At 47.2% G+C, this 14450-nt stretch overlaps 1 protein-coding gene across 1 annotated transcript in view; it reads right to left on the minus strand.

Annotated features, from left to right (window-relative positions):
* Positions 1 to 424: 424 nt before the first annotated feature.
* Positions 425 to 14450, minus strand: part of LOC311247418 (SH3 and multiple ankyrin repeat domains protein 2-like) — a gene marked incomplete at its 3' end in the record, with an annotated part of 730890 nt that continues 716864 nt past the window's right edge. Inside the window, 1 exon segment of the mRNA XM_084337816.1 lies at positions 425 to 926. Coding sequence (XP_084193942.1) covers positions 425 to 926 — 502 coding nt within the window.

Here is a 14450-nt window from a genome sequence, read left to right on the forward strand (position 1 = left end):
AAGTCTTTTGATTGTTTCAAATACACATCCAGACCAGAGTTATCCAGTGTCCCAACGTGTTTCAGTGACTCCAGAGTTTCTCTGGACCATCCCTCATGCTGGTGTCCTCTGGGCTTAAAGAGAGCAGCCATTCCTGTATCTCTCTCTCCATCCCAGATGTTCCTCCAGGATCCCTTGCTCCCCTGACACTCAGGAGGAAGAAGGAAAGATGAGACACAAGTGGATCACGGAGACAAGGGTGAAAGAGGAGGATGATGAGCAGACAGGACAAGAGGCAGCATTAGCTTGGACAACAACCTGGACCCAGTTCCACAACTTGAGACCAGTGCCCCAGACAACCAATGAAGAAAGTGGTCAAATTGATGAGCAACACCTCCCTTTCCTCTCCCCAGACTCCTCTCATCCCAACCCCTGCCCTCCTCCTTTATCTGTCCTGCAGCAGCTTGAGGGCCCTTTCAATGTTCATACGATGGCCCACCCTGGTCACCCCCAGGTCTATCAGGTCCTCTTTCTGCAGGGAGGGGAGGTGGGTGCCCTCAATCTCATTGTCCAGGAAAGCATCTCTATGCTCCCCCAGGTTGAGGCTTTCCAGCCAGTCAGCCACGTCATGTTTGCTCCATAGCTCCATGGGCTTGGAGGCAAAGGGCTTGCCCGAAGCAGCCACCGCCTGCATCAGTGTGAGTGGCGACGCGGCGCGGGAGGAGCTCAGGCTGTAGGCGCCCCCGCTGCCCAAGGGTGGGGTGGGCAGGCCAAAGATGTCTGTGAGGGTGGGTGAAGCAGAGGGTGGCAGTGAAGAGCAGGGGGTCAGCGAGGAGACAGAGTCTGGAGGGCTACAAGGGTGGGGCTGAGGTGGGAGGCTGGTGGGAGGGGTGGAAAGGAGGACAGCGGGAGCATTGCTACACATTCCTGAGTCTTCTGCTGGAGACCTGGGAGGGGCAGAAGACAGCAGGACATTACTCAGTGTTGCTTGGTACTGATACACAATATAACACCACACGACACAAACACAACACAGCACAAACACAACACAACACAACACAACACAAACACAATTTATCCACACATGAATCTGGTCTGAATATACCTGCATATATTCCTGTTTACATACCGGTATATACTATATCTATATCTGTATATCCTTACCTACTCTTACTAGTTATACCACTAGCCAGTATGTTAACTACCTTAGTGTGTGTATACCTGTATGACTGTACATAATAGTACTGTAACACTGAGAGGCATGAGGATTAAATGGTAAATGGCTGCTTTTTTATATAGCGCTTTTATCCAAAGCGCTTTACAATTTGTTACTCACATTTTACCCATTCACTCACACATTCACACACCGACGGCGGAGGCAACCATGCAAGGTGCCAACCTGATCAAGTGTTGTTGTTTTTTTAGCAAGTGTGCTATAATTTGGAGAACAGATAGAAGAGTTTCTCTCTCCTATATTTTCATTTAGCCGAGGCATCTTAGTAATAAGATATTTTAATTTCAACTGTGAACTGAGCACATCAGCATACCATAAACAGGAAGAAATGTCTCTCATTCACTGCAGGCCTATATTGACCAGAAAGAAAGGAATCTGAGTATGACATACGAGCTAAATGGCCACTGTGTGAATATGGTCAATTACCTTATGGAGTTTTAAAATGCACCTTCATCAAACTAGTCAAGTCTCCACTTTAATCCTTAACTCTTGAATATTTATTTATTATTTATTTATTTATTATTTCGAACATGTAAATAAATACAAACAATATAAAATCAAAACAAATCATTGATCTCAAGAAATTAAATGAAAAAAAAATAAAAATAAACAAAAGCAAAACACAACTCAATTTACATGTTCGAAAAGGAGTAGGAAGAAGTATACACTTATTTAATCCTACCCCTTTTCCACTACTCAAATGAGTGTAATAATTTAAAACTTTACAAAACAAATATATATATATGCAAAACAAAAAACAATGATAACAGATGATAATGCAATGCTGCTACTTAAACACTAGGGGGCAATATTGCCAAATGTATTTGTATTTATTTGACTAAAACCATAACAGCATACTGTAGTCTAAAGAAATGTTCTCATATGTTTATAAAGATAATGACAGATTCAACAAATACCCTTTCCATCACTTTCAGAAATGTTCTTTCCAGAAATTTTAACAAACACAGAGTCATCGCCACCTTCTTTTTCACCACCATTAGTGAACCCAAAACCAGCTACATAAAGATGGTGATCTCCTATAGTGGAATGAGTAATGGTATCAAACCAAACCAATCCATTCAAGCACTAAGCGCAACCCCCCAAGCAAGCACAAGCTGACCATACCCTACCCACTTTACGGTCACCGTCCCTCTCCCTACCCCCAACCTCCCACACTACTGCAGCCCCAGTGCCAATTCCCACCCTTCTCTCCATGGGAGCCGGCAAGCCAGAGTTTATTTTCCCATCTGGCCTTCTCCAAATGCTCTGCCAAATCAGTGTACATACTGGGGGGGCACTGGATCAGGAGATATCTGTCCACGTCTTTGCCATGTGCCGGGTCCTCACCAGTATGGTATGTATATAACTCATACAATTATTTCACCTCATTGTGCCCCCTTGTGCCCCAAGTCACCCCAGATCCCGGTCCCTCACCTCAGCTCCACCTCTGTTCCCCCAGCATCCGCACCCAGTCAGAATACCTCCGCCGAATGAAGAAATGGAATCGATACCTGTCTATCGTGCCAGCTCTGGCATCTGAACTATCACAACACCCCGATCAGCATTTCATTCCTTTTCCTGTTACATGGTCTGCACTTTGGTTTCAACCCTGGTCTCACTTCCCCACAAATCATTTATTTGCAATAACCTCTTTCCAAGCTACAAGTAGTACACAAGCTGCTAAGGAAGGAGCTGGACGCAGGATTCATGATAGGCCCTTCACTTCACCCCCAATCAGCCCAATCAGTATAGCCACCAGAAAGTATTCTGGAGAAAAAGCGACTATAATTGATCTATCCGCACCTCACGCCTCCTCCACGCCAAGCATCAATAGCCGCATCCCCTCCCCAGAATTGTCACTCAATTACGCATCAATAGACGATGCCATAGCCTTCATCAGAAAGGCGAGGCGTGGGGCGTGGCTGGCACATAACATCATCCTTCAAAATTATGCTCCTGTATCCTGTTGGCCGTGAAGTGGCGGGAGCCATATTATTCCGCCGTCAGGCTCACGTTCGGATGCAAGAACAGCCCCAAAATATTCTACACCCTGTCCGAGGCCCCCTGCTGGATACTTCAGAATAACTACCACATCCCCTTTCTCGTAACCCCCCCCCCCATCTCCCCCGGCATCCGGACTCAACAATATGTCCTCCGTTTTCAAGGTGTTAGGCGTTCCCCTCGCACCAGATAAATGTGAATAAATTACAGCTGAAATTCCTCGAAGTTCCAAGCATCGTTACCTGCATATAAATGAGCCAGGCTGTCCAGTACCATTGAAGAGTTCCAGTCCTCCACCATCTACATGAAACATGACCTCCTTTCCCTCCTCGACCACCTCAACTTCTCCATGCACATCATTCCTCAGGGCAGGCCGTTCGTGGCTCACCTCCTGGCGATGGCATCAGCAACCCAGGATCTGTCCAGCGGGGTGGTGCTGAACAGTGCCTGCCTCGAGGATCTCCGCATGTGGGCACTGTTCCTAACCCACTGGAACAGCTGCACTATATTTTACACTACCATTCCCATCCCCAAGACATAGACCGATAACACTAATGCAGCCCCCTCAGTAGGATTCGGGGGGTACTACACAGGCAGGTGGTTTGCGGCGCAGTGGCCCCCCAGAGTTCTCCGAGCTCACCCAGAGTGCTGCATCATCAGCGCTCCACGAAATCTATCCAGTTGTGGTAGCTGCAATCTTTGGGGGAGTTCATGGCCCCAACAATCAATTCTCATCCACTCCGATAATACAGCAGTAGTTGACATCATCAACTCCAATTGATCCCGATCCCTCCACATCTCTCCCTTCATGAGCCGTTATCCCCCACTCACCAATTCATCCTCTGCGCAGCCCACGTCCCCAGTCATTCTAACTCAATCTCTGACTCTCTTTCCCGTTTCAGAGACTCTTCACCTTGGCTCCCAAAGTGGACCGGAACCCGACTCCAGTTCCTCCCTATTCTCTCCTCACCTTCACATTAAACCCCTCCCTCCTACCATTGATCCACCAGTCCTGCATCCACATCCTCAACGGTTTAGCCTCTAGCACCTCTGTTTCCTACTGGACAGCCTGGAACGCAACTCTCCTTCCATGCCTCCCTCTGTCTCCCCTTCCTATCCTTCAACCTTCTCACCATCACCTCTTTCATCACTTTTTCTCACAATTCCCTTCATGTTCGTCACGCCACCCTCTAATTATTATTATTATTAATTATTAATTAATTCACGGTTCTCCTTGCCCTGCCCTCTCTCACTCCCAGATGTCCCTCCTCTTGTGAGGCCTCCAGAGGAACCAACCCAGTCCTCAGCCCATTCACCTCCCTATCACCATTGACATCCTCACGGCTTGCATATCGCTTCTGCGCACCTCCCCTTTCTCCCCCCACACCAACCTCATGCTAGAAGCCATGTTCATTCTAGCCTTCTTCGGCTTTCTCTGATGTTCCAAATTCACTACCCCATCCCACGATTTCAATCCATTACACTATCCCTGTATACACGGCCACTCTTAACCCATCTTCATCTTCAACATTCCTTCCCGGCTCAATCACTCTCTGCTTATATAAACTACTGTTCCCAAACGTCCCACTTTTCTTCCCTCTTCACCTCTGAGGCTAACAGAGTCTCCTTTCCGGAGCCTACTCTAACGGTTAGAGATGAGCACTCTTGTGAAAGGTCCCCTTTCCTTTCCCTTCCCTCATCCAATCTCCACTGAGCGCACGCTCTTGGGTGCGGCTCCATGTGCATCCTCCCCAAGCCACCTGCATCAGGCCGTTGCATCGTTGCTAATAAACTATTGATTTCTACCTATCCTTTGTGTCTGTTGACTGTTGTCATTGTGTGAGTTGAACTTGTGAAAGTCCTATTGTGGAATGAGTAATGGTGTCAAACCAGAAGTATGCCATCTTCAACACCAATAGCTTTATTTTCACTGCAGTTTATAAAAGCTATTTTACTGCAGTGATTGCAGAACAGTTCATCATATTATTAATTAAACTATTGTAAGAGCATATGCATAATATATATGACATTATATTAGCTATTTTACTAACCAAAACGGTTTCACAACAGTTGCAACAGGACTGTGAACACAGTGTGTGTGTGAATCTCAATGTGAAGCAGTCCTTTTCAGTATCAGTCAGTGTTCCTTAAGCACACATGTATGTCTCCAGAAGTAAATGAACTACATACCTCTTTCTCCCTCTCTAAAATGCACGCACTCACAGAGGCATACGGCCCAAAGAAAGGAGAGAACCTTCTGTGCACTGAGGCTGGAGGGAAGCCCCAAGCATTTAGTTCCGCCACCATGTCTTAATGGGATTCACAGTGCAGGCATGTGTGGACCTAACGGCCTGGAGAGAGAGGGAGATGCCAGCTACTGTAGTCTTAATAGCATGAAAGGAGACTGATTATAGACTATTATAGTAGAATAACCATTCCCTGCTTGAGAAATACCTGTACAGCAGTGTAGACACCGGCAAGAAATTACTATTATTGTTATAATTATTATTATTATTATTATGATTGTTGTGACTATCAAATAACCCCTCAATAAAACTATTATGTTAGCATTCAAATGTATCTGACATTTTTTAGAATGTAACAATAACATCTCATTCCCTGGAAAGAATACATTCTAGCAAACCAGAAATGTATGGCTATCGAACAGAATTAGAAGAATCCTTCTTTAAGAATACACTAATTTGGATTGAGTTTTAATTAGCGACCCAGTATGAATGTTACCAATGCAAAGTGTCTGGCTAATGGAAGCACTGAAGCACTGAAACTTGTGATTACTGCATTTAACGCCATCCAAATTCAAAGTGGCTCAATCATCAAGACAAGTATGGGCTCAGCATGAACACAGTGGAGATGGTGAAGGAGATAATTCAGTCCTCAGAAAGTCACAGCTGAAGCCAACTCTCACGAGACCCTGAGGTGGCTGTCTCACCACACAGGAACCACACAGAAGAGGAGAAGAGAGTACTTGAATGGCACACTTAGCTCTGTGTGTTCAAGTGATTTGTGTGTGTGTGTGTGTGTGTGTGTGTGTGTGTGTGTGTGTGTGTGTGTGTGTGTGTGTGTGTGTGTGTGTGTGTGTGGTGTATGTGGTTGCGTGCACACGCACGCTGCTCACACAGAAGTGTGCTTGTGTGTAGGGCTGCTGCAATAATCAATGAACCATTTACTTATATTCAGATGAATCTGCATACTATCCGCTCTACCTTTGAGTGACACCTTTTCTGCTCTCTCCACAGAGATGGCAACCTCCACCCTCCTCTCAGCCCTTGCAACCTCCTTCGACAAGCTCTGTCCCCTCGTTGAGAAACCTGCCCGCCGTTCCCCACCCAGTCCATGGCTGACAGATCCAGTGAGAGAACAAAGACAGGTCCTGAGAGCGGCTGAGAGGAAGTATAGAAAGTCACGCCTCACTGCTGACATAGACACATATCACAACCTCTTGTTAACATTCTCCAAAACCATTACTAATGCCAAAGCTTCTTTCTTTCACCATAGGATCGAGGCCTCTGCCAAGAATCTTCGCAAACTGCATGCTACCATGTCCTCCCTCCTCACTCCCCCCCCAACCCCTCCTCCTGATCTTTCTCTGCCGAAGACTTTGCGATCTTCTTTGAGGAAAAAGTGGAGAACATCCGCAGCTCCTTCTCCCAACCCCCACCCATTCCAAATGCTGAATCGAGAACCTCATCCTTCACTCTGTCATCTTTCTCTCCCATTACAGAAGCTGAGACCCTGACACTGGTAACGTCGAACCGTCCGACTACATGCCAGCTGGACCGGCTACCCTCCCCACTCCTCCAGACCATAGCACCAGACATCCTCCCATTCCTAACTGCAACCATCAACTCCTCACTCAACTCGGGGGTGGTCCCCACCTCCCTAAAACAAGCCAGAGTCACGCCGCTCATAAAGAAACCAACCCTGAACCCCACCGTCATAGGCAACTACCGTCCTGTCTCTCTTCTCTCCTTCCTTTCTAAAACACTTGCTGTATCCAACCAACTTACTGCTTATCTCTTACAGAATGACCTCCTAGACCCTAATCAGTCTGGCTTCCGGACTGGCCACTCCACAGAAATGGCCCTCATTGCGGTCACAGAGGCACTTCACTTAGCAAAAGCGAAAGGCCTCTCCTCTGTCCTGATTCTCCTAGATCTATCTGCAGCCTTCGACACAGTCAACCATCAGATCCTCCTCGCGGCCCTCGCAGGAATGGGAGTGGCTGGCTCTGCGCTGACATGGCTGACATCATACCTCAATGACCGCTCCTACCAAGTGTCATGGAGAGGGACCCTGTCGGCCACCCGCCCCCTGCGGACGGGTGTCCCCCAGGGCTCGGTTCTAGGACCCCTTCTCTTCTCCCTCTACACTAAATCACTGGGTAACATTATCACGTCTCATGGCTTCTCCTATCATTGTTATGCCGACGATACTCAACTCTTCCTCTCCTTCCCTCCCTCAGATATCCACGTCTCTGAGCGGATCTCGGCCTGTCTGTCCGACATCTCCGCCTGGATGACGACCAACCACCTCAAACTGAACCTAAGCAAAACAGAATTGCTTCACTTGCCGGCCAAATCCTCCCCCCTGACAGACCTTTCCATCACAGTCGAGAATGCAGCTGTGACCGCGTCTCCGACCGCCAAGAACCTTGGTGTTGTCCTTGACGACCAGTTGAACTTCTCTGCTCACATCGCAGCGACAACCAGAACCTGCAGATTCCTCCTGAGCAACGTCAGAAGGATCCGCCCCTTCCTGACAAAAGAAGCCACCCAACTCCTCGTCCAATCAACAGTCATCTCCCGCCTCGACTACTGCAACGCACTGCTCGCTGGCCTCCCGGCCACTGCCACTAAGCCTCTTCAACTCATTCAGAACGCAGCGGCCCGCCTGATCTCAAACCTACCGAAGTCGGCCCATGTCACCCCACTTCTTAGGGACCTGCACTGGCTCCCCATTGCTGCACGAATCCGCTTCAAGGCCCTCGACCTAGCATACCGTGCGGCAAAGGGAACCGCTCCCGCCTACCTCCGGTCAATGGTCTCTAACTACACACCCGCAAGACCCCTACGCTCTGCATCTTCTGGCCGCCTCAGACCTACTCCTATCCAAGCTCCGGGAGGGTCATCAAAGAGAAGTCGCCTATTCTCAGTCCTTGCCCCACAATGGTGGAATGAACTACCCACCCCAGTTAGGACAGCCGAAACCCGTCCAATCTTTCGCCGTCGACTAAAGACGCACTTCTTCAACCATTATCTGAATTAAAAAAATAATTAAAAAAAATCTAACCCTAACTAACCTTACTGTCATGCACTTGTCCTAATAAACTAACCTACACTGTAGCACTCAACACTTTATGAACATTGTTACTCAGCTGATAAGAGTTGTGCCCTTCCTGATGACTTGTCGTACAGAACTTGTAAGTCGCTTTGGATAAAAGCATCAGCTAAATTATTAAATGTAAATGTAAATGTAAATAGTCTACATCTCTGTGCAGGTCTGCGCGGGTCTCTGAGAAGTTAGATGCTGTTTCATTGTGTGAAAACATGGATCATTGCATAGCAATCGGTAATCGCAATTATTTGTCAGAGAATTATCGTCATTACAAAATGTCTTTATCGCAGCAGCCCTACTTGTGTGTGTGTGTGTGTGTGTGTGTATGTGTGGCCATACCAATCCCATGTTACTCACTGTTCCAGATGGAGTGCAAGAAGTAACACAAGAAAACACACACACACACACACACACACACACACACACACACACACACACACACACGCACACGCACACACACAGGCCACATTCCACTCAGAATAATCACACCGTCCTTCATATTCCCCCTCTGCATTTGTTCCTGAATATTTACTGTAATATTCCCATTGAAAATGTAATGAGACGTATGGAGCAGCACCGTTAAATACAGTAACCCCTCTGCAATACCACCATCTTTCTTACAGGCATTACGTTTTATAATTATGTTATCATTTACATTTCAGGAAAAGCTATAAAACAGGCCAATATTGACCTACACACTGCCAAATTGTATTTCCACCAATTGTTTAGGGCACTACTTGTACCCTCAATATTGTCCTCTCTCTCTCTCTCTCTCTCTCTCTCTCTCTCTCTCTCTCTCTCTCTCTCTCTCTCTCTCTCTCTCTCTCTCTCCCCTAACATATGGAACAGCCTAAGGGAAAGTGAAGGGAACAAAGGGAGCCGTTCTGCTGAAATGGAACCAGGCCATGGTGTTGTGTAGCATCATGGGGAAAAACTTACAGTTTGGGGTTTCAACACCGGCTTTTCCACAGGAAGTCATGGCGGGGAACAGGGTGGGTGGTGATGGAGTCAGAAACACAGGATGAGTGACAAAATCAGACATGATATGGACATGATGTTGGAACACACTAGTGTCACTCACACACACACACACACACACACACACACACACACACACACACACACACACACACACACACGCACACACACGTGGTCCATTTTGAATTGGCCCGCAGCAAATAAAAAATATATAATGGAATATGGCCCCCACACATGAAACTTGCACTTAACTTGTACTTATTTTTTTTTCTTTTTTTTAAGCTTTATTTTTTAGCGTTTATCGCTTTTTCTGGTCAAGCATGACCGACAGAAACAGGTTGAAATGGGATGTAGAGCAGGGGAAGACATTCTGATAAATGACGGCGGGTCCGGGAATCGAACTCGTGTCCACCAGATCCGTGACGAGCACGGTTTTCCCCGACGCAGAAATAGCGCCGAGATATGCGGTGAGCTACTGGAGCTCCCCTGTACTTTAGTTTTAACACCAGGTGGAGCTACAGTCTTCAACAATGCAGCTTCTCCACAAAACAAAATGAATCAAAGAAAGAAATGACCATGATCACCAAAAATGGCAGAACCAAAGAAATGCAAGTGAGTGCAGAACATTTCAGACGTGGTGGGAAAATGAATATTTGTCTGTTTGATTTGCAATGATGAAAGAGTATAATGTACGACGACACTATGAAACCAAACATCAGACCTACACAGTGGCGGACTGGGACCATAATTCGTATCGGGAATTTGACTCAGGCAGGCCAGGCCCATACACCCCCCCCCCCCCCCCCCCCCCGCCGGGGAAAAAACACGACCATACAGGTTTTATACACTACACCAAACTTTAGAATAACTATTATTATTATTATTATTTCCAAATAATGGATTGTCCAAACGTCGGGTTATAATACGAAAGTGTCCTTTACAGTATATCAGGGGCGTATCTAGACCCAGCACTTCAGTAGGGCACAGAAGGGCACCAACAACTACGAAAAAAATTTGGCCGGTTTTGGCCGGTTTGTGGGCGAAAATGGGTGGATTTTGTAACTATTTTTTTTTAACTTTATTTCGGTTTTAGGGTTAGGTTAGGTTAGGGTTATGTTATTTAATTATTTTGGGGAGCCAGCCCCCCAAACTCCTGAAATGCATAGAAATCTATGAAATAAATAAAACAATCTGACATTTATATTAAAAAGAGCTAGCCACCCAAACCCCTAATGTTGTGAAGGATCAGATTAAACCGAATATATATATTTATTTATATATATATATTTAAATAGTGTTTGTATATCGTTTGATATCCCCTGTATATTCCTTGTACAATATGCACTGAATATCCCTTTAGTCTACTAAACAGCCCATAATAGTTTCATTCTACCATTGGACGAGAACCTGGCGCCAGGTTGCCATACCCCTAGGTCCAAGTTCAATCGTGCCGCCCAACATGTCGTGGCAAGCCCCGGTTCCGCGCAGGAATATGTCGGGCGAAATACGAATGGTACTATTTGTTCATAGCGCATATATATATGGCGCAAGTAAAGTAGAACTTTCTTTTAGTCCAGTTCTTTACCCTCCAACAGAGTGACAGACGCGAAGCCTCACCCACGACGCACGTGTGGTGTAGTAAGGCCTACTTGGCCTCAGAATAGGCATTGAGATATCGTGTAGATTAATAGTTGAATAGTCATAGTTTGGCACTATACCGTCGAGTTGGACGTATTCTATTAAGCTAATAATAGTCTATTTATGTATGGTGCATCGTTCGGTTAGAGTTATAAAGTTATCAGTACCCCCATCGTTCCTGACGTTATCTGGACGCTTAACCAGGCTGGGCAGACCCCTAGTGGTGCTTGCATCCGAGGAGCTCCGGGCCAGGGCGACTGGACCTGTATATTGGATTACTCTACCCGGACGACGGCGAGCCTTCCACGGCTTGGATTATGCTTTGGGTGCTTTGATTATTCCATGGATAACGGCCAACACTGCGGAGTGTTGGAACTACCCCCCGGAGAGGACTCCAGGTGAGACGGCGCTCTACACCAGTGAGGTCGCCTCACGTCTCTCCGTTGTGGACCGGCAGCTACCGTCCACCAGAGGGTCCAGCTGTATTCGTCTGCGGACCGAGGTTCTGTGGGCACCGTGTTCAAGACTTTGAATTCTCCCAAGAAACCGTCGGCCAGATGGGATACCGCCAGCGGCTTCTCTAACCCCCCCCTCCTACTGTCTTACAACCAGCGGGACCCCCCCCCCCCCCCTTAGTGTATCCAGCTATAATCATTTAAGTACCATCGCTATCGTTTCCTAAATATCCAGGTTGTATACTTACTCCCTGCGTAACCAGAGATTGGACATTCAATGTTGATTTACCTACGAATACTCATTTGCCATACAAGTGCATATTTCAAATCATAAGTGTAAACAAGTGAACGTTGTATATACCTTTTGCTATATTAAATATTCGATTTGTACATTTGTGTGGATTCGTTTCATCAGGTGGGAAAGTGTTCATCATACTTATATCATGTACTGGATGGCCAGAAGTTAAAGTACAAGAGGTAGTGGTATTAAATACCATATCTAACAATACAGTCAGGGAATTGTACCCCTCAGTTACAATTGGTCCTTCGAGCCGGAGGGTAACTAGTGTAATATTAATATAGTGTTATTAATATTGAAATGGCCTATGATGAACACTCCACGAAACGGTCCTCCTAACCTAGAACGCCCGCGGCGCAGACGACAGACACCTCAGTACTTAGAGGCTTACACTGTCAGTCAACTACCTAGCCTTCGACAAACGGTAAACGCGGTAAAAGTAGAAAGTAAAATTATGTCTGACCTTAACGACCAGGTTTCCCCGACCACAGAGGCCCTAGTAGGTCCTAATGTAACTGACCAAGCTCACGGTGGGGACCAGGAAGGAGCTGACATGCCTTTACCCCCCGCCACTACCCAAGAAGTAGTCCCCGACCAGCCCCGGGAGGAAGACAACCCTACAGAGAGAGGACTCTGCACGGAAGAAGAGGAGGAGAGCGCCGAGGAAATAGAGCTCCAGGACTCCCCAACGAGTACCCCCAGGAGCGGCTCACGCAGGAGCGGCTCACCTCCACAACCGCCTTCCCCCAGCGAAGCGGAGAGGATGCTACAACAGGCGTTCCTCGTCAAGTTCAAGTTCAAGTTCTTTAATAGTTGTCATACAGAAGTACAGAATACTTTCATACAAAATGCTTCTTACTGTTACGCTCCAGAGACTGTGCTAGACAAGATAGTATCAAATAACATAATAACATAATATAGCATGAATTTAGAAGAAGAAAATGAGGTCACAGTGTTCGGTATAGACATATGTACAATGTTCTGAGTTACCATATAATATACAATACACAATACTATGCAGTGTACTAATGTACAGTACTATCTAGTGCAAAGCAGAAATGGGATGAGGTACAATTTTAGGTACAATTTACAGTAAGGTGTACGAGTTGTAGTGCAATCCTTCACCCATAAATATAAAGTGTGGGGAGTGGGTGCTACAGTGTGTTTGTTTAAAGTGGGTGTGTGCTATAAAGTGTGTGGAGTGGGTGCTACAGTGTGTTTGTTTAAAGTGAGTGTGTGCGTGTGGATGTGTGTGCTATGTGCGTTTGGTGGTTGTTGTTGTGTAGTGTTCATTCATTGTTCGTTTAGCAGCCTGATGGCCTGGGGATAGAAGCTACTTCTGAGTCTTTCTGTGCTCGCCTTGAGACTCCTGTATCGCTTGCCTGACCGCAGCAGTTCGAAGAGGCAGTTGTTCGGGTGACTGGAGTCTTTAATGATTCTCTTAGCCTTGCCCTTGCAACGCTTGTAGTAAATGTTCTGGAGGGTGGGGAGCCCCCCTCCAATTGTGCGTTCGGCTGAACGTGTCACTCTTTGTAGTCTGCTTTGGTCTTTTGCAGTGCTATTCCCAAACCAGGAGGTGATGTTGCCGGTCAAGATGCTCTCTATTGTACATGAGTAGAAGTTCTTAAGGATCTTCTGGCTGACTTGGAACTTCCTTAGGCGCCTGAGGAAGTAGAGGCGTTGTCGTGCCTTCTTCACCACACTGTTAATGTGTGTGGTCCATGTCAAGTCCTCGGATATGTAGGCTCCGAGGTACTTGAAGCTGTTGACTCTCTCAACCGGTGCCCCGTCGATGCTGAGGGGGCTGTAGTCCTTGACCCCCGACCTCCTGAAGTCCACAATCATCTCCTTTGTTTTGCTGACGTTCAGGGAGAGGCTGTTTTCCTGGCACCATCCCGCCAGGACCTTGACCTCTTCCAGGTAGGCCCTCTCGTCGTTGGCAGAGATCAGGCCCACCACCACTGTGTCGTCAGCCTGACAGCCTCTACCGAACGCGATCGACTTCAGGGTGAACGCGACCGTCTCCAAGCACAACAATGGAGCGAAGAAGAGCGCACACGCCTGGAGATGAGACGCCTTCAGACAGAAGAGAATATGGCAAGAGACCGGGCCGACGCCCAGCGCGCCGCTGCCGGTGCCCAAAGAGAAGCAGATCTCACCAAGCGCGAAGTCGAGCGCGACAAGTTACAAGCGCAGCTAATGGAGCAGCTGATCCGCAAGGCAACACCCTCTCTCTCCGCCAGGGGTTCAAGGAACTCGTCGAGACAACAGTCAAGGGCAGCGTCTCCTCAACGAGCAAGCGACCCTGAACTTGACCAACAGACCGAGCCTAGACCCCCCGCAGACCCCCTTCCCAGACCGGTCCAAGCGAGACCCAGCTACAAGGAAGGAGCGGCATACACTGCGGAGAAGCTAAATAAACGATTACAGGATCTGGAAGATCTGATAGAGGAAGAAGAGGGAGAGGAGGAGAACCAAGCCCGACGACAGCACAGTACTCCACCGGACCAGG

This window comes from Notolepis coatsorum, assembly GCF_963971535.1.
Source record: "Notolepis coatsorum genome assembly, chromosome: 20".
Lineage (NCBI taxonomy): Eukaryota > Metazoa > Chordata > Actinopteri > Aulopiformes > Paralepididae > Notolepis > Notolepis coatsorum.